General features: G+C 40.2%; 1 protein-coding gene across 1 annotated transcript in view; it reads left to right on the top strand.

Moving 5' to 3' along the window:
* The window catches only part of LOC136247991 (basement membrane-specific heparan sulfate proteoglycan core protein-like), a 90416-nt gene that overhangs the window by 31994 nt on the left and 36298 nt on the right, over nucleotides 1-22124 (top strand). Inside the window, exons 7-10 of the mRNA XM_066039808.1 lie at nucleotides 2089-2175; nucleotides 6682-6803; nucleotides 7556-7641; nucleotides 9956-10007. Of these exons, the coding sequence (XP_065895880.1) occupies nucleotides 2089-2175; nucleotides 6682-6803; nucleotides 7556-7641; nucleotides 9956-10007 (347 nt within the window). The remainder of the gene's footprint in view (nucleotides 1-2088; nucleotides 2176-6681; nucleotides 6804-7555; nucleotides 7642-9955; nucleotides 10008-22124) is intronic.

Raw genomic sequence — 22124 nt, 5'->3', positions numbered from 1 at the left:
ATTCTGTGTAACTGAATTCTCTAGAGAGTGACTTAATTGTAGCTGAATTCTCTACACAGTGCATGACTTGTTTATAGCTGAACTTTCTTCAGTGTGACTTGTAGTGTTCTGAATCTCTATAGTGATATATTTGCTTAACTCTCCTCATGGTGACTGTCTTCTTGCTGAACTGTCTATAAGATTAACTGTTTGCAGCTGAACTCCCTACAGAATAACTTGTGATGTAATAAAATTCTATAATGGAGTAAATAAATTAGCCGAATGCTCTATTAGGGTGACTGTTCTATTAGAGTATCAAAAAAAAAAAAAAAAAAAAAAAATTCTATTAGAGTATCTCGATCTCGCATTTGCTACACGGAGTTGGCTTTCGAATCATAACTCAGTGGTTTGTAATCCGATTCTTCTGTACTACTGCAAGGACTTTCTATGAAGATTATTCCAGCTATACACCGATTTTCAGCTGATTGCTCTAAGCGGTTTGCCTAGTAGGCGTGAAAACTAATACTTTTTTATTCATAAAAATCGATCGCGTAATTGTGACACAGGTTGGATTTTGTGTCATATCTCCGTGGTCTTTATTTCGATTCCTTTCAAACCACCAAAAGGCACTCCTACGATGGTTACTCCATCTACATAGCAATTTTCAACTCATTCCATGAAGCGGTTTACCCTGTAGGCGTGACAACAAATCGATCTTGTTTTACGCGAATAATCGGTCATAACTCCTGAACCATTCATCGGATTTGTATCAAATTTGATGCTAGGATTCGCCTTTGGACTCCCTTTCTGTGTGCCAAATTCCAAGGCGATCGGAGTACGCGTTTCCTTGTTATAGCAATTTTTGCAAGTGTGCGAAAAGACGAAGAAGAAGAAGAAAAAAAAACGAAGAAAAAAAAACCAAACTTTGGCATCTCGTATCTCGGAAATGGCTGGAGCGATTTCCTTCAAATTTGGAATGTAGACTCCCTTGGCTGGCGGGCAACTGTGTAGCAAATTTGGTTCCACTCAGATAAGTGATCACCGAGATACAAAGGTGTGAAAATGACGTTTTCGTTCTTCCTGTCAATATACTCACGGTGTGGCGCGCCGGCTTCTTGGGCCGCACGACACACTACCGTGTGTCTTGATACTCACGGTGTGGCGCGCCGGCTTCTTGGGCCGCACGACACACTACCGTGTGTCTTGATCGGCTTGACATAGCCAATGCCGTGGAGTGAAGCTTTGTGGGAGCCTGAATAAGTTTGCATAATGTCTTTGATCAAAATAGTGTAAGTAAATAGGCCTTAACATCCCCGGTTTACTGAAGATTATGTATTATAATTATATTATGTAGGGAGGGATGGGGAGGAAGTTTTCTGACCAGGAAGATTATCGCACTGCAATGGCGTGGTGGCTCAAGAGAGACAATGTGGAACGTGAGCTCAATGACTTGTTAAACCGGTTTCCTGTTCTACACTGAATTTGATAGCTTGCCAATCTGGTTTTATCTCTAAGCTCTTGTTAACCACCATTGTGTACCAGGCATGTTAGCTTTAATTTATTGGTGAGCAATAAACTACATTGAAACAGGTATGGTAACTCAAAGTGTGCTGGTGTGATTTATTTACAACTTGGAACCCAAAGAAACCAAAGGCCACTCTTTCAAATAGTCCAAACATGTGTTGTTGTGGTGATGAAATATAAGTGCTTGCTGAATTGTGTTCGATGAATGGCAAATTTTTCTATTCACTTAAACAAAAGTCCAGTTTTTTTCTTAGATCAATACTTTTAATTTGAAACTATGTTTTAACAGTGTGAAATAATGCCTCAGGGAGATAAACAAAAAACATGAGCAAATATGGCTGTTAAGGTCACCAGTGGTCAAATCTGCAATGGCACTTAAACAAATTATTGTCATAAGATGTAGCTACCCTTTGCATGGAAGGTATGGTTGTTAAGGTGTACTTGCTATGGCAGGTTATAGGCAACATTAATTGCATGTGGCATTCATGGTACATGCAACATAATACTTGTGACTGGAATTATTTCAAGTATGGTAATTACACCTACTTCTATAATTGTTTTAAGTGCTTTAAATTATTTCTTTAGGTACATGTATAGAACTGTCAATGTGGTGGATTTTTCCAAAAGTTGGAGGAATGGTCTGGCTTTTAACACCATCATCCACAAACACAGGTGTGTTTAATAAGCTATATTGTGTGGATTATTGACCATCTGTAATAGTTTTGCCTTGTTTATGTATAATTATCTTATTCTATTTTGTTTTGCAACCACATTAACAAGTTGCGGTATGTAAGAATACATGAAAATGCATGTACCACGGAGCTATGCTGTTACATTGTTCATCTCTTGTTTTGCTACTTTCATTGCTTGGATCCCTGCTTGATTTTTTAAATTGTTTTTAGCAATTATATTATAGTTTGTTTAGTTTTTTAGTTACAGCTTTACATGTATGACTGTTCTATTAGAATATCATATGACTGCTGTCAGGACTGCCAAAGGGTATCCCAGGGGGCCCCATCAGGGCCCCTTGAATACCTGTTAAAAAGATTGATATACCCTAATAGAGCAGTCAAGATCTAGATACTCTAACACAACAGTCACTGTATTCTTCAGAGGAGCAGTGTAGGAAGCTATGTATGTGGTTATAAACAAGGAGATATAGTTGGTGAGGGAAAGCTATTGTCTGTTGGCATGTAATGACCTTTTTTTGGTCTTTGACTTACAGCTAGGCTGAAGTTGTGATTCAGATTTCCCCTGGGACCTCACTTTAACTCTTTGCCCTGAGCCCCTTATTATTTCTCAGGGTGACCATGACTGCTGTACTGGGATTAGAGTATCTCGAGTAAGCCAATAAGAAGGTGTACATAGTCATCGTTTTTAAGTAAATAGATTGTTGAGAGACTCTGTGATTACTATCTGGATTGAAGTTACAGGTATCTACCAGGTGTCCAGTACCAATACAGTAGCGTATGCATTTCAATAATTTTAGTGGCATCTATGATATGCTGCTCAAGGGAAGTGTTGATATGGAAAATTAATGGTTACGTTGCATGAAGGACTATCTTGATTGAAGATAAAAAGAAAGTGGACTTACACTCATTGGTACCCCCAAAGGGTACATGCCACTGGTGATTTTGTTATTGTGGCAAAAAATGGTGGCCATGTGCCACTTAATTTGGCCTCCAGCCTGGTCAGTGAGGCAGGCAGGCTATGAGACTAAAAATCAAGTTTGGTGAGTTTTTAAATTCTATATCCAGCCACTTGAGAGTTGTTTGGTGTTAGATGGACTATTATTACTCAATAAATGTGTTTTTCGTTGCTTAAGAAGTTTCTAGGATGATTCTTAAAGGCAGCATTTTTGGTTGTGCATGTCACTGCTTGAAGGTTCTAAGTTTACTAATTTGTTAAGCTGCTTTACTGTGGTTGTACCTAGTTATACTGATAGTAAAATGTCAGTAACTTTAAGTGTATGGAACATAATTGTTTTACTAAGTTTTAAACTTTCAGTAAAACATCAGTGAATGCAGGTTTACTGAAAAACTACTAAAATACCAAACAATTAACTGTTCCATATACTGGGGATATACCACTCTAGTAAACTAAGAACTTTCAAGCAGTGTGTTGTTTTAGGGGGATCCCTACATAAAGAGTGCTACCATACTGTTTGATATACATTGCATATGCAGGTAGCTATAATAGGTAAGTCAGTGGAGTGAACTTTGTAATCAAGATATGGTGTACAGGTAAGTGCCATATAAACTAAGAACTCGAAAGGGATTTATCTCAACAGATTTTCTTTGGTCTCTTGTAGAACATATAGCATAATATGTTTAATTATTGTATCAGAGTATTTGCATGACTATTCTATTAGAGTATATCAATCTATTAAACTTTTCGGGTTTTAAGGTGCGAAAGGTAAAGTTTGGCTTTACTGAATTTAGCCAAGCAGGAGTAGCTCTCAGTGCCCTTTGGCCCTCTCTTTTCTGCAAATGAGCTTACCCTCATCTGCTAACCTGTCAAATGCTTTTAAAATTGGCAATTGCAAAGAGGTTTTGTCCAAACCTCTTGAATACCTACTATTTACAGCCCTGCTAGAAGCAAAGATTATTTTTTCAAATGAACAGATGGATTTATAAAGAAACTCGTGGTAAGTATCATGGTGCATGTTAGCGAGTTCTTTCTACTTTTAACAGATACAAAGTTATAACGGTTTACAGTGTGTTAGCATCCAATACATTGGACATTAGCTGTCAGAGAAGCAATTTGCCTATTTCTAAATGTACATGATTTACAAAAGGAGCCTTTCCACACACATGCCAATTTAAACAGTAGAACAATAAGAAGTGTTATTGTGCATTTCCATTATGGTACCTTGAGCATAGTAGGGATATAACACTTCTTATAGAACTTTGCGTTGGTGAGATCAAAGAAAAAAGTGTACTTTAAATTTCATAAAGTACACTCTCAGCCGGCCAGCTGCTTCATCGACCACAAAGAGTGTTTTATTGCACCGCAAAGAGTGCTTTATTGAACCAATAAAGCACTCTTTGCGGTGTAATAAAGCACTGTTTGTGGGAAATAAAGCACAGTTGTCCACGTGCGTTAATGTAGGCTAATAGCCTATGGGGCTCGCGCCAGTACGACTAATCACCCAAGCCGGTGAAGGCTGATAGCCTCGCCGCGCTGAGTGATCAATCACCCCAGCCAATACGAGTTCTACCACTGGATTGCTTTTATAGACATACCTAAATGCTTCGATGATGGGTGGGAGAAGGTAACGTTACTGTTACGTTTGTAATGCAAATGGACAAGTCCTGGAGATATCACGGAAATACTTCACCATATGACTCACAATAGAATCGATTGTGGGTTGTGAGCAAAACCTGCTAAAAGACGCAATGAACGTCTACCATGCCAAACTATGGTGAACTACGCGTGAGTTACTTTGTTAAACTGGTTTGTATGTGTTCAGGGTGCTAATAGTTCGTGCAATGCGTGTTAATTACGAGTTCTAGTATATGGTGAAGCTACACGAGTAGAAAGTTCCATAAATCATTTAAAGCATAGCCTTGCTAGTGGCGCTTGGCCTTGATGCTAATAAAGCACTCAGTTTCGCCTCGTACTTTATTAGCATCTCGGCCCTGCGCCTCGTACTTTATTTTTCATATAGCACTCGCGGCTATGCTTTAACATGTATTACTGTGATTTAATATCATGCACTACTCCAGCTTGTTTCAGTACTTTTTATCGATGTGCTATGGTCCCTACTCTAGCTGAAAATTCCACATTTTTCTGTGTACTTGTTTGCTAACTTTATTTGTAAATAATTATTATGACTGGCAAACCCACGCATACCGCATCTGAAATGGTGCCACGTGCCCCAGCTATATCAATTATCATCTGACAAGTGAAGTATCCATTATGCTTCGTTGTCAGTTATGTTCAACCCATTACACCTAATTTCGAATCAAGAACTGTTCAAAAAGCACCTCTGCAATCCATGCATATCAAAAGAAAGAAATGGTGCTGCTCACCTTAGTTATATCAATTATTGTCTTAAAATTGAAGTATCCATTATGCTTCATTTTCAGCTATGTTGAACCTGTTACACAGCAGTATGAATAAAGAACTGTTCGAAAAGCACCTCTGCAATCAAAATAGCCACTATGAAAAATATGGACGATTTCCGTTATGAAGGGAAGCCATCACATGCTACTGCCAAATCAATACTTTTCGCTGTCAGCAAAGATGAATGGGACACAAACGACACTGGTAAGTCCATGAAGAATGCATTGTATGTACTGCAGTATGCCAAAAAGCACCTCTCGGGCAGAAGCAAGTGAAAAAATCAAGCCTGTATCCTTAGCCATTATCGAGTTACACTTGTCTGAAGGAATCAGTCAGTTACATACTCAGTCAGTCAGTTACTCAGTCAGTAGAAAACATTATTTTTAATTTCCATAGCAACTTGTTGAAAGCATTTTGGGTTGATCTGAAGGCTTGTTTGGGCTTAGTTTTACCTAACCAATACTGCCTCATCATCGTCAGGGGGCTGGATTTTGGGTGATGTTGTTTTGTGGGCCATGCCTACTCCTTTGTGGTCCCTACTATGCAGTACTATCAACCAATGTAATTTATTTCTGTGTATATAGTTGCTGTACAAATTGTTCTTTTTGTTTATACAATTTTGCTACTCTGTAATTCTGAGTTCTCAGCCTACAAAGCTGAAATTTTACCAGAGCATTTAGTGGCTATGGAGATTAATAATAACGAAAATGAAGTATAAAATTGTGACCAAATTTGACAAAACAAGGTTTCCACACACATCCAGTTTTATGACTTTGAAGGACAATAACTCAATGTAGGAGCATGCAATCTGTTAAAACTTTTGACCTTGCAGCTGTTATTTCACAATACTGGGAAAGAATTGTGTAAAAACTTTAGGTAAATAGCTTACTGAGTAGTCAAGTTACAGTTTGTTAAAGTCAGAAAATTGGATGTGTGTGGAGTCCTTGTTTTGTCAAATTCGGTCACAGTTACTAATGTGCTATTAATTATTCATTTTCTTTTAAATATATTTTGTAGTTTATGCAAATCCATTTGCATAATGACGGTAATGTTGAGTTCTGTGATTTTTTTCATGTGTGTACATTGCTGTCTGTGTTTTATTTACTGCAGACCTGATCTGATAAGATATGACCAATTATCAGATAATCCCAGTAGTTACAAGGATAACCTCAACAATGCCTTCAAGGTAGCTGAGCAGGAACTGGGAATAGCCCAGATACTTGATCCCGAAGGTGATCTATTGTAGGTTGTGCTGTAGATACCAAGATTTAGCATGTTTACATGTATTCTTATGTGAAGTATTTATTCTTGGACAGTTAGTTACATATAGGCCTGCATCACATATGCCAGCATAATAATTCGTAGAGTGTTATGTTAGCAAAATTTGATGGATAATAGATTGACTATTCCTAATAAAGCAGTAAATGAAAGATGCAAACTGCAATAGAGCACTGAAATGGGTCATTGCTCCTTAGATCGATACTCTCTAATAGAACAATAATTTTGTAGTGAAATACTCTAATAGAACATTCACTGATTAAAATGTTGTATGAATCGCTTTAAAACTAGGAAAGTAGTGCAAGCATACACTGAAGAGGATAGTAGAGGTGAAAATCTTGTGACATTTTGGGTGAAAAATTGAGTGTATTTGACTCAGGCCTAGTTTCATACAGTGGTATAGTTGCTTGTGTTAAATATGTAATGTGCCTGGTCTGACAAAATTAGTCTCATAGCCCGTCAAAATTTAACTATTATTTTGAAGTCTGATAACTTTCTCACTGAATAATTAAAATAGCTACATAACATTTTTACTGCTTATGTAAAAATCCTGGGAAATTTTCCTGAATTTTATATAGCTTATTCAGAAAAAGAGATACAGAATGTTTAGCTGACATATGTATTTTCGGGCTATAAGCCTGATATTGTCAGACTTGGTCAATGTAAATACTATACATTCATTATTATTTGTACTATACCACTACAGATGTTGATGTTGAGGTACCAGATGAAAAGTCCATCATGACTTATGTAGCATCCTACTATCATTATTTCTCTAAAATGAAGTCTGAAGTATGTACTATATGTATGCATGTGTGTGAACTGTTTGTACATACATATTGTGTGTGTTTTAGTAAGGCTATACTAATACTGATATTATATTGGTAGGAGTGCATAAGCGGCACTTTTCTGTATTGGTGCCAATATTACAAGTATTGGTATTGGTGAACTGCATGTCTATAATATAAGCAGATATTTTATTTGAGTACTATTAAAGGTAATGTAAAGACTATTAAAAGCAGTCCACCAACCCAGGTGACTTTGTAGCTTCTTGACTAGGATTGGTGGGTCTAGCTTCAAATTCCAGATTAGTTTCATTTTGATTCTATTTTTGGGTGGTCTGTATTTTATTGTATGATATATTGAACTGACAAGTTTTGATAAGAAACACTTTGTGAACAGTAGAACTTAACAACACAGCCATAGTTACCTGCTGAGCAAAAACCAGCTAGATAGATTGCATTTTCCTTGAACTTCATTTCATATCTTTTTGTTGTCTAGAGGGAAAAAAACAATGGGTTAAATTGTCAGTTAAAGTTTCAGCCTCATCTGGTGAATACTTTTGGAGTTATACTGTAGCAACACACAACAAGAAAAATTTGTGTAGTGCTTATAGGGAAAATATATTACACGTGCGCATTTAATCACTCATAAGTCTCGAGCACAACAGGCCACAGAGTTGGAACTTGTGTCATTGTGTTCACCATGAACTGGGCATTCATCAAGGTACAGTTGTTAGCCCATATCCACCCATATTATCGTGCAAGAAGACTGTTCAAGCTGAGAAATAGTGACGATAAAGTTACATTTTACTGCAACATAAACAAACATACATAACTCACATTTGTTTCATGGTGCAGAAACAAACCATAGATATTCTTACTATCCATGAAGAGGTAAATTTAATAATGTTTTATCAGAGACCTCAATTCGAGTCTTCCTGCATCAACAGGTCAAAGGCTAATTTCAGATACATAACTATAAACCCTGGCTGGCCATGGTACATTTAATTTAAACCATGGCTGGCTATGGTACATTTAAATATTGCATGGCCTTGATGTGGGAGCAGTGTAAAGGTTCAGGCCATGTGGGAGTATATTATTGCTCACATGATGAAAACCAAGCCTCCAATTTGTCATCCTACAGCAGCACTCAAACAAGACTAAGAGTTGAGAAACAGTAGTTTTAGGTGATAACTAGCACTATAAAGCTTTTTGTTGCATTTTAAAATACAGACCACGCCCACTTTTCAAATAACCCTATAGGTATCCACTCTTCAGCAAAGCTTGCTAAACTGGTTAATTAAACTTGTATAAATAGTCTTTGAAGCTTTAAATTACTTAATTCGACTTTTCCAGGATATTTGTAGGACTTGCCCATTCATATTAACCAACATAGTTACAGCATTATTTTGCTGCTAGCTGATCCATAATCACATTTTACATGGATATCTGCATAATGAATGCAGTGATTGGCCTCGTATTGGCTTTGATGATTGGTCAGCTACTGTGGGCTATTGGCCGGCAATTGGTATGGTACATTTCAGTCGTATCATGTGCCCTTGTGATTTGCCTAATACACATGTATGCCCTACCCTTGGAACTATGCCCCACATGCTTGGGAATCCATATATATCAGGAAAATCACTCAGGCTTATGATACTGCTATTAGAAGTAACACACAGGATGGTAGTACTGTACGGTATAAATCATAAAGGTTTGGGTGTTCCACCCCAAAAAAAATATTACCCAAAAACTAGCCTTAAGTTTTTCACAACAGTTTGGCGATATTGTTGGCATAATCAGACCCAAAAAATCCCCCAATCCTCCAACAAGTTTCTATGGAATTTATTTACGTAACTGAATTTTTGTTGACTGACTGACTGACTGAAATGACTGACTAACTGACTGACTGACTGACCGACCGACCGACTGACCGACCGACCGACCGACCGACCGACCAACCGACCGACCGACCAACCGACCGACCGACTGACCGACCAACTGACTGGCTGGTTGGCTGCCTGACTGACTGCCTGATGCCTCCAGTCTAATATGGCTAACAGTACAGTATGGACTACTGTTCAATGTTGCTTCAGCCCAAGACATAGCCTTTTGCCAACTACAGCTACTTTAATATTATGTGCTTACTTTCGTCCTCCTTTGTGTAAACAAAAAAAAATTTATGCAAATTTTGAGTTCAATTAGGAATCATGGAAAAAAAATGAAAAAGGAAGCCCACAGATTATACCAGTGGACATATAATATAGTCTTTCTAATGCATGTGATTGTATAAGTAAATGTATTTTGTTTTTGTCAATTTCCAGGAAATGGTAAAGAATGGTGAAATACCTAGCAATGGTGAAATACCTAGCAATGGTGAGTTTATAATTTGCCTTGCTTTTAAGGAATTGTAATGTTTCTATTGTTTAAAATAATCTCACCACACACACACTCTCACCCAATAAACATGATAGCCATTCTATAAAATTTGTCACACACTTAATGTTAGCAAGAGTACATCATACAGTACGATAGTACTACATAATAGGGACCACAAAGGAGTAGGCGTGGCCCACAAAATAATATCACCAGCCTCAATTTCCCTGACGACAATGAGGCAGTATTGGTTTGGTAAAACTAAGCCCAAACAAGCTTTTACATTGACTCGAAATGCTTTCAACAAGTTGCTATGGAATTAAAAAAAACAATTATTTAACAGAAATTTCTATTGACTGAGTAACTGACTGAGTAACTGACTGACTGACTGATGCCTTCAGACAAGCGTAACTCGATAATGGCTAAGGCTACGGGCTTGATTTTTTCGCTCTTCAATGTCGCTTTGGCTCGATGCATTCTTCATGGGCTTACCAGTGTCGTCTTTTGGTTCCCATTCATCTTTGCTGACAGTGAGAAGTGTCGATTTGGTGGTAGCACATGATGGCTTCCCTTCATAATGGAAATCGTCTGTATTTTTCATAGCAGCTATTTTGATTGCAGAGGTGTTTTTCGAACAGTTCTTCATTCATACTGCTGTGTAACAGGTTCAACATAGCCAACAACGAAGCGTAATGGAAACTTCACTTTTCAGATGATAATTGATATAAGTGGGGCGTACGGCACCGTTTCTTTTGGTATGCGTGGATTGCAGAGGTGCTTTTCAAACAGTTCTTGATTTGAAATGCTGTGTAACAGGTTGAAAATAGCTGACAACGAAGCGTAATGGATACTTCACTTTTCAGATGATAATTGACATAGCTGGGGCATGTGGCACCATTTCAGATGCGGTATGTGAGGGTTCACCAGTCATAATAATTATTTACAATAAAAGTTAACAAACAAGCACACAAAAATTTGGAATTTTCAACTAGAGTAAGGATTATATCACATCGATAAAAAGTACTGAAACAAGCTGGAGTAGTGTACAATATTATATCACAGTAAAACAATAAGAAGTGTTATATCCCTACTGTGCTCAAGATACCATAATGGAAATGCATAGTAGGGATATGACACTTCTTATTGTTTTACTGTGATTTAATAACTCCAGCTTGTTTCAGTACTTTTTATCAATGTGCTATAGTCCCTACTCAAGTTGAAAATTCCAAATTTTTTGTGTACTTAATAGAAGAGGGAGGAGAGTGTCTAACTCTCAATATAATCCATACAAACACAGTGCTCAAACCCTCCTACTTCAATCCATAAAACTTCTAGTATTAAATCACTACCTTTAAGTGAACAGAAAACTGTTGATGCTTTGTAATTGAAGCAGTAGAAGTATTACAGCCTCCTTCATAGAGCAAGCCATTTGTCACCTTTGGTGGTTATAGTTGATTGCACAAAGTCTGAGAGCAGTGAGTTTGGTTTATCCACTAAAGTTAGACACTCTCCTCCCTACTCTATTATTATGTTCTCTTGATGTTAGGCTTTATTAATTTTAGTCCCAAAACCAAGGCTTCCAGCAAGTAATCACTAACTTTTGCTGTTGATAGCTGAATTAGATAAAGCAGTTGTTAGTAGTGTTTGATTATAGTAGTCAGTTATTTCTCCTTTCACAATTATATTACTATTTTAGTATCTATATGTAAGTGGAGGTTCATAATTGTACGTACTTATGCAAATATGTACTTGTGCCACTGCATCTGTTATCAGATACTTATATTGCCACTTATCAGATGCTTATCTAGTTAAAACCACTTTGCTACAAAAGCAAGCTATAAGGTAGATGCTGGTATTATGGCTTAGGGGGTATTAAACGTCGCAAAGCTTAAAATATGCTCAGAAGGTTAAATCCTACAAATTTAGAAAGAGATGGATGATACTACTTCATATCAACATAGACAGTGATCATAAGCTTACCACAAATCCAATTAAGAGATAACATAGTTCACTAAGCAGGAATACTGCTCCAGATTAGCTACATGTACCCCTCACCATGTAGTAAGGAGTATAAAGATAAAAAGTGCAAAAGCCAAGTCAACTAATAATGGTGTTTTGAATGCCATTAGAGTTCCAGTAAATATTTACACAATATTTACCATTATTGGATATACAATAACGAAGTTATGAATTAATGAATATTGTGACTCATAATACCCCCATATGACTCATAATAGGAGCACTTATAGTGCTTTAGAGAAAAGATCATATAGCCCACCATATGGCAAGATAATTTTTGAAATTTTAGGATAATGTAGTTTATGAGTACACCGTAATTTGCTCTTTGCCTAAAGTAGTATGAAAAATTGGGGTCACATTATTAGGTGATAGGAATGCTTTTAATTTAAGTGACTCATAATACCCACTTATACCTTAATCAAAGTTGCTGAAAGTGGTTTTTATAACTGTTGTCATATTATATATTCTACAGTACATTTAAGGCCATGTTGCAAACGAGATCATAGCAACATTTCATTGCAAATCACAGGCCAAACAGTTTGAACTGTTAAAATACAAGTGTAATATTATTGATTGAATCCTGCTAGTAGCAAAGTTTTTTATTACAAAATCTTCATGCTATAGTTAAAGCACCAAGGCTAGAACAATGCAGGAAATATAGCACCAGAGTGTGGTTGATGGGAAAATGTTGCAATTGGTAAAGCTGAGTTCTATATTTAGCTTGGGACTGGACCCAAGTGCTATATCAAGCCACATGTTAGTGTGTCTTGTAGTCAAGAAAGCAAGTACACCAAATTGTCAGTATAATGACAAGATTGCAATTGTCATGCATGCATACCTCCGTGCTCCTTCTTTTAAATTAAGCAATTTTCAGATTGCAAATTTCCTCTCCCTAGCTACATATCAAATTTGATAAAGTTTAGTTTATTAAATGGCTGACACCAATAATTGATCCAATGTTCATGTATCTGATAATATGATCCAATGTACATCACATTTAATGCAGGTTTTGCAAGTCCCCCAAACATTAGAATTTAACAGTGGGCTCTAATAAGATCAATGCATGCATAGCATTGTGTGTTCAACATTAATATTGTCATACCTGTTGTGAGAATCTTACTTCAAGGAATACGAGTACTGGTAGTAGCCACCAAGGAAGTAATTTAAACCTCTGGGCCTCATCAAAATTCTGGAAACCAGGGAGGAGCTTCATCACGTGGAGGATTGATCAACATCAATGACAACTGAGCAATGATGATGCCACATGCAAAAGGGTGACATTACTTCAATTGGCACCTTGCTACTACCTTACCACCACTAAATTTCCACCAGATAGTACAGCTCGGCAGCAACAGATATTCCCATTAACTCTCCCAACACTAGCAGCCCAACTTGCTAATTCTACATGGGGAGCCACAGCCAGATGGTGCCTCAAACTATCCTGGGTACCCCTCAGTCAGCTATGCACTACTTGCTACAACTAGCCCAGGCCAGGGGTGTGGTTGGCCAATATTTTATGGCTGGGCATAACATCAACTTAAATACACATGCTCACTTTCATGTGAGGCATTAGCAAAGAAAATTATGAAAAGTGTATTATTAGAGTGGCTAAGTGAAAAAATCGTTCACTTTTTGATAAAAGCATCAAACCCTGTGCAACATTTGCTTAATTCATACTATTTCATATTAGACATGGTGCCATTAAAATTACCAATCACATCATATCACACTCAAAGAACCTGAAAAGTAAAATCAGTAGAAAATGTATTGTGGAAGCCATAAAAGTGTTTGAGTCGGCTCTATAGGAAATAATACTGTAACTTTTCATCTGAATAGACAAGCAAGGGATGGTCATATCCAAAAGCTGATCAAGGGAGGTGTCCATCCAGGTAATTAGCTTGCTATGTTAAGAAGCACGGAGGGTCATTGTGTATGAAGCCATAGATGTACAATACATTATCTCTATTGGATCACACCTGTACTTTTAACACTAAAATATTAGCTGCATTAGAAGTGTTTAAGAACAGGTTATTTTACCACATTTTGAAAGATTTTCTGATTACACCTGTAAATTTGAGTTAATATTGGTCACTTGACTAACCTTTCTTATGTGCCCTTGCTCCTAAGATGCCAGTCCAGTAGAAGTTCTTCGCCTCCCACAAACTGATGTTTGTGGTGGTGGTTTGGTAAATGTACTTTGTCCTGATTGCCATGTTTGGTTCTTTAAAATTATTTCTTTCTAGTTTTTTGAGGTCAAATATCTAAGGCCCTAAACTTCTGAAACAATTCTCGATACTTGGGCCAGGAAGGGATTTGGCATCCAGAGGCATTCTGTGTGCCAAGTACCTTCCCTTAAGCCACATCTACGTTGGCAATATACTTATAAGTATATGGCAACCATCCTAATTGGGCGCAGTACTATCACATTCCTCCTATCAGGAATGGAGATGCTGCAAGTGCAGCTAGAGCTGTGGGTAAGCTCTGCGTCAGAGCGGCACGACCAGCATTGCCACCATGTGACAGCATGCTGATGCACCCTCTGATATGTGTAGAGCTGACCCATGCTCATGAAGGAGCATGGAGCCAACACTCCAGCTGAGAGACAGCACAAATGCTAGGCTGGAGCTCTCTGTGCACAAGGTGGTTGATGGTGCTCCCTGAGAGCGGCCCCATCAACACCGCCTTGAAGGAGCTGACATTGACCCATTGGGGAGTCGCACATCGACGCTCCTGTTTGAGTGGAGCTAGCCCATGCTCGCAAAGGAGCATGAGGCCAATACTCCGGCTGAGAGACAGCACAAATGCTAAGCTGGAGCTCTCTGTAGACAAGGTGATTGATGGTGCTCCTTGAGAGCGGCCCCATCGACACCACCTTTGAAGGAGCTGACATTGACCCATTGGGGAGTCGCACATCGATGCTCCTGTTTGAGTGGCCTAATCTGTAGCTAATGAATACAACACAAGTTAGCCATACATATATGCACATATGCATCTGCAGTAAGGTGGCAATACACAGCATAAAATTACCTATTGAGCAACGGTATATGGAAACATAAATTTGTAACAGTGTACCCCATGACAGATTGTAGGTGTGAGGTCCTGATATCAGAAGCACATTGTAATTGCTTTATTTGCTATTATTGATTGATTGATTTATAGCAGTTCTGGTACTACCGAGCCAGAGGTATGGCAGTAGGTATGAAGAGGGGGGAGGGGGAGGTGGGTGATGTTTTGTTGTCAAGCGTTAGCATCAGCTTCTACTTCTCGATCACGTGTTAGTGCGCATGCGCAAAGTCACTATTCCTATTAGTGCAAAGCTATTCTAATTAGTGCCCGTCGATCCCATTTGCTGTCACACTCTATGGTGGATTGTCTGGTGCTGCTGTCGTTCTCAACATTAACTAGGTTTAAAGGTATTTTAAACATTATTTAATATTGGTCACTTGACTAACCTTTCTTATGTACCCTTGCTCCTAAGATGCCAGTCCAGTAGAAGTTCTTCGCCTCCCACAAACTGATGTTTGTGGTGGTGGTTTGGTAAATGTACTTTGTCCTGATTGCCATGGTTGGTTCTTTAAAATTATTTCTTTCTAGTTTTTTGAGGTCAAATATCTAAGGCCCTAAACTTCTGAAACAATTCTCGATACTTGGGCCAGGAAGGGATTTGGCATCCAGAGGCATTCTGTGTGCCAAGTACCTTCCCTTAAGCCACAAAAGGAGACCCTCCGTAACTACATAGAGAGGAGGTGTTTCCTTTACCCAAGTATCAAAGTTCCTGTGTGAGTGCCTGGTATCCAGATGCAGAGGTATGGCATCACCCACAACTGATAACATGTATTATATTTACATGATTATTATGTACATTCATACAATTTGAAGTCTGCACTTGGGTAACTCCATAGTATGTATACACTAACGAAAGAAAACTGTTTGTGTAGTTTAGTTGTACTACTGATTCCCAGTAGCAATTGACTTGGAGACTTTAGCTACCTCAGTGGGTGGAGGCCAGATATATTGCTGGAAGGCATTGCTTCTCCAGCGACTTAGCATCTGGATGTGGGTGTCTGAGATGTTTGCCGGTGATGCTGAGGTTGCTGCTCCTATACGAAAACTATGGGTATTATAGTGGTGCCTGTTTAACTTCAGTTTCCCCATAAGGCTTTGGAGAGCTGAGCGGAACATAAATTTTTCCTTCCTTGGTGATGAAAAGAGGGCCTGGGCGACTGTTTCGTCTTGCCAGGTAAGATAGCACTGCTTTAACTGGACAAATAGTTGTGTCGGTGGCACCGACGTAGACTTGTGCACCTTGTTTGAATGGGTCCGTCTTTGACTGCTTGAGAAACAGTTGAAGTAGGCAGGGTTTGGTTCTGTTGTCGACCGTGACATCTTGAAGTGAGAGGTGGCGGGATGAGTTGTATGAGCCCTTTGAGGGGATTGTGAATTCACTGACTCTTAGAAAGCCGAAGAAGGCAAGACAGCACATGGCCCACAGGGTGGTGTTGTCATAGGTGGGATGTTTAGACAGGAGATGTCTGATTTTTCCGAGTAGCTGAGTGGTGATTGGGAGACGCTTCCTCCTTGAGTGAACATCAGCCTGACGCTTTTTAATGCCTCTCAAGATGAGGTGCATGTGCAGGTGTCTAACTGCTGATAAATACACTTTAATGGTTCCATGGGAAACATTGGAAACTGCCAGGTGTGTTGTAAACAGCATCAGAGCACCTTCGGATGCAGGGAGTGGCTTAATTCCTGCTGCCTTGCAGAAGTGAAGATATCTTCTTTGACCAGCCATGTAGGTGGATCTGCTTGACTTGGACAAGCCAGTTTGCAGGAGCTTTTGGGCTTTGCTGAGGAGCCCACGGATGTGGGTATTTTGCTGGTGGCCACCTATAGGTGAATGACCAGCAGTGATCTAAAACATTCCCCATGACAGTGTGCCCTTATGCATTTTTATTTTATTTTATTTTTTAAATTTATTTATTCTGAATAAGCAGTGTGCACTTAATACATTCTATTATTAACATTCTCAATGAACAGTATGCAATCATACATTTGGGAACAAAGACACCGTGCGGCTAAGTGCAGTATACAGTTATAACATACATTGAGTTATGTGTGAGGTGTTTGTCTGGTGCATTCAGATCACTGGGAGTGGATCTGCAGTCTGTTCATGGTTCGCTTGAAGTGGCGCAGAAAAGAAGGTGAAGTCCAGTCCTGCTTTTGGGGTGATACCAGTTTTAAAAGGGGTGTTGGCATCGTCACAGGAATTCTGGGGACATGAGGGTTTGCCTGAAGAAATTCCATTGCTTTATTTCTTGAGAGCTGGTCCGTGGCAATGTTTACTGCTCCAGGGATATGGGAAGCAACTACTCTGATGTCGAAATGAGCAGAGAAGAACCAGAGACATCGCAGCAAATGCATGGTAACTGGTTCCTTGGAAGAACCTTTGTTAATAGAATCAACGACGCTCCGGTTATCGCGCTTGAATTCTACTCTGTAGCCAGATAGTAAAGGCCCCCATATGGCACAGCTTAAAACTATTGGCACAAGCTCCTTGGTCATGATGTCCCTTCGTGACCACTCGTTGCACCACGCCAATTGCATCCACTGAGTCCCAAAGACTGCACCGCAGCCCCAGGTTCCCGATGCATCGGTGAGTATCTCGTGGTCAGGGAGAGAACAATTGAAGAAGCTGCGACCATTCCAAGAAGAGGCAAAGAGGTGCCACCATCTTAAATCAGACTGGAAGGCTGTGTTAAGACGAGTATAATAAGACAGACGCTTGAGGCGAGCTGCTGTGCGGTACATTCTGGATAAGAATGTCCTCCCTGGGGATACTACCTTAGTAGCATGCTGTAGAAGGCCCACCAATGAAAGTATCTCTCTTTTAGTGGCTTTCTTTCGAGTTAACCAGGAAGCAACTTGGAGGCGGATTCGTTGTAACTTGTCATCGGGCAAGCATGCCTGCATGCTTTGGGAGTCTAGTGTAATCCCTAAGAAGGTCAAGCAATCTGAGGGTCCCTCAACCTTCTCTAAAGCCAGGGGAATTCCCAGCGTAGAGCATATATCCTTGATCTCAGATAGGTGATTAGAGCATGTGGGGGACTGCGGGGGGCCCATCGTCAGGAAATCATCCAAGTAGTGGAGTACTGGTGTGACCTGCTGTTGTTCAAGTATCCATGACAGTAGATCCGCCAGAACATTGAATAACTTGGGGGCGGACCTGAGTCCAAAGGGTAGGCAGGTGTCAATAAATATGTGCTGATCCCATCTCATAGCTAAGAGATGGCGGTCTACTGGGTGAACCGGTAGAAGGCGAAAGGCACTCTTGATGTCTACTTTTGCCAGCAGTGTGCCCTGGCCAATCTGCTTGATATGTTCAATTGCCGAGTATACCGTAATGTACTTCAGGGAACACAACGTCTTGGGGATTCCTACATTAACACTTCCCTCGATAGGATGAGAGAGGTCGACTATCAGCCTCCACTTGTTAGGCTGGTGGTTCTTAGGGATGACCCCAAACCGACTGACGTGTGCCTGTGGGACTACGGATTTTGGAAAAGGGCCAGCTACACGTCCGAGTGCCATTTCCTCAGTCAGATAAGTCTGCACTACGTCTGGGTGCTGGAGTGCACAGCTTAAATTCCGTTTAGCTGACTTCAGTGGTGTTGATTGATCTCTAAAACCGATACGAAACCCCTCAGTTAGTCCAGTGATGAAGAAATCCACTAGTGGCCTGTTTGGGTGGTCTGTCAACATACTTTTCCAATGGTCTACCCTCAGTGGTGTAGAGATTACTGTGGCCCCTGGTGGAACTCTTACAGTGGCTGGAGTTCTGCCCAAGTGGGATGACCACGCTGAAATCCATTTTTCATAGTTGCAACACACGTTTTCAGTGTGGACTCCAATAATGTGCTCCTCTGTCATCACTACAAAGGGGGAAGATGGCGACATATACGTGTATGTAGCTACTAATTGTATGTGTGCATGCTTGTGCTAATTGAATCTGGATATCTAACATTCTCATGCCGATGCAGCAACACTCATGATTTTTTTCATATTTAGGTGGATACTCAAATTTAATAAGAAACCATGAAACAAACACAATAGCTACCTAAAGTGGTGTGCTGTGCGAGTAAGCAGAGTAGTTCCAGACAAAAACAGACAAACAAAAAAAAACAAAAACAAAACACATTCATTAGCAAGTTGAGTGCTTTACGGCATCAGGGGTCGTCTTTCAGCTTGCTTGTTTACACGTTGGGTAGCTGGGCATTGGGATGCCTTATGCTGCCTACCTTGCTCCTTGGGGCTGTGAACACATCTGTAACACACGTGTTTATAACGGCAAGTTGTCCGAGTGCATCCATTGGGGCTATCATTCCAATCTAAGCAGATTGCCATTTTCTTGGGAGGGGGCTGGTTTTGGCGAAGTGGTCGCTGAGAGTAATTGAGGGGAGGTGGGTGAATGTTGGGGTCCTGAGCCTGGCGCCTTCTGATTGCCCTGTCTGGGAATGCTGTGTTCCAGATGGTGATGTCAATTACAGACCACTGTTTGGTGCGGGAAGCAGATGCTTTGAGGCGAAAGCGGCGGTCATACAGGATCCATTGTCTCTCATGGCAGAGCTGAGAAGTCCCTTTGATAGCCGATCAAGTAAGCGATGCGTTTTGGTTTACAGCGAGATGTTATGGCCATGTATATGCCGAAGCACTGGATCCAATCCACAATGTCGAAGACTTCCGGGGGTCGCCTGTGTGATCCTGTGGGCTGATCACCTGAGTTGAAGTCCACTGACTCCAGGTAATTGGGATGAAGCTCTGCCATCTCCACAAATAGGCCTTCTTCCACCTGCTTCACAACTTTGAGGGGGACGGGGGGGTGCTGTTTAGTACTGGTGGGTGCAGCTTCTTGGATGAGTAGACAGACCCTGAGCTGGAGCTGTCAATGCTAATAAGGTCATCCTCTAACTCCTGTATATGAGGTATCTGCTCGCCATCAGGAAGCTCATCAAAGGCTAAGGAGATAGGAGAAAACAGGCTGCATGCAGACAGTTTATCGAGGGAGTATAATGTGCAATATAGGTATTGGTGCTGCAGCTTGCCGTGAAGTTTGTTAATGCATTTACATAATTAGCCACTGTATATGGTGTGCTTTATATAGAGCTACCACGAGACCACACAAAACATTACTAGTGTGCTTTATATAGAATGCTATATAGGTTGTCATTATATAGAGTACACTGTATACTAAAGGACTGTACAGTATGTTGTGCAACTACTTACCAAAGTCTTCGTGCTCCGCGTCTTCCTCCTCTGAACTGGACTGGGATTCACTGCTGGGCGACTCGTCTCGGCTCTGATGGCGTGCTGTCGAAGACACTCTTCTAGAGCTGTTACCATCCCTACGTGTGCGTCGGCTGCCTTTCCTTGCATCCGGTACCTCGCGCCAGTGGGCGTCGGCGACTGCTGCAACTATCCTCGGAATGTCGGCTGTTGTCAAAGGGCGTGCTTCCGAAGAATTCCCCGTCTTTGTTCTCTTCTGACTCGGGTTGCTGCCGCTATTTGTACGCTTCCTCTTCGTACCGGTAGCAGTACTCTTGTTTCCAGCTGGGGGCATCTTCTGCGGAATTGTCTTTTTGCTAGTCGAAGTGGTCTCCGTATTCCGGCTCCTCTTCTGTACTGGCATCTTTTTCGACTGTGATCCCGTCAAAGTCGTCTCCGTGTTCCGGGTCTTCTTCTGTGCTGGCGTCGTTTTTGACTGCGATCTCGTCAGATGATGTTTTGTTGTCAAGCGTTATCGTCAGCTTCTACTTCTCGATCACGTGTTAGTGCGCATTCGCAAAGTCACTATTCCTATTAGTGCACAGCTATTCTAATTAGTGCCCGTTGATCCCATATGCTGTCACACTCTATGGTGGATTGTCTGGTGCTGCTGCCGTTCTCAACATTACCTAGGTTTAAAGGTATTTTAAACATTATATAAATTCGTGCTATTTAAGCAAATCCAAAGATTTTGGATACACTTGTATGGTTTTCTAAGTAGCTAGAAATGGGCATATATCCTAGTTAACAGTTTCATAACATGCCCTAAGGCAATGATTTTGACGTGGCACCGTATCTCAAATGATTTAGTATACCTTACTCAACTTCCACAGAAAATTTGGTGCTTTTATCATAAAGTGAACGATTTCATCAAAATTTGTTGCTTAGCCGCTCTACTATATAATATGCACACAAGGCCTACAGCTGCCTGTGCTATAGTGTAAAATATATGTAACTTGTAGGGCAGGCATCCACTGACAACCGGACACCACGTGACATCATGTGACATCAAACTGCTGAACCTACCACAAAAACCAACAATATAAACAGTTCATCAAGCACTTACTACAATCAACTGGCAATATAGCTTACAAATCAACCGCCGCAGCAATGTGTAAAGCTTTTTCAAGTAAATGCCACACTACCATATGAAGGCCAGGGATGCTAATTTATGAACGGGTTTTATCACAATAATCAGCATGTAAGAAAGCTTGGTATCACTGAATTATAGCAGCCAATGTGCATTTTGCATGAATCTGGCAAACCCTCGGGTAACCACAACATGGTTAATCAGTACAAATCGTGCAAGTGACACTCAATTTATAATGACTTGACCTTTTCTCCATTCCCAGCTCCAGCAACATGTCATTATTGTTGTCTACTGTAGAAGAGCATTTTCCCATTCCTTTCATCAGTAGTAGACTATCTGTGGGACTTTCCTTTTCAGAAAATATGCTTGACAAGTCCACTGAAACGAAATCTTTTACAGCCAGCACCATCCACACTGAATCCTATGACGCTTATCACTAGCACTGTGGCTTAGAGATACAGTACTACCGAGTAGTATGCTTCCACTTCTTGAACATAAACCGTGTCAAGGAGTGTGTCATGTGCGTCTACATGAATTGTTATCATAGGGACTTTACAAGGGATTTTCCGCCTATTGGATTACATGATAACCTCTATCTCTCGATCCTTTGTTCGAAATTCAAGGTCATGGTTTAAAAATGAGGTACACATTTATACTATTAAAGTAGGATTGTTTGTGTGCTGCTGTTA

Source organism: Dysidea avara, chromosome 2, assembly GCF_963678975.1.
Source record: "Dysidea avara chromosome 2, odDysAvar1.4, whole genome shotgun sequence".
Taxonomy (NCBI): Eukaryota; Metazoa; Porifera; class Demospongiae; order Dictyoceratida; family Dysideidae; genus Dysidea; species Dysidea avara.
The sequence above is the reverse complement of the archived record's forward strand: the minus strand, read 5'-3'. Positions and strand labels throughout refer to the sequence as shown.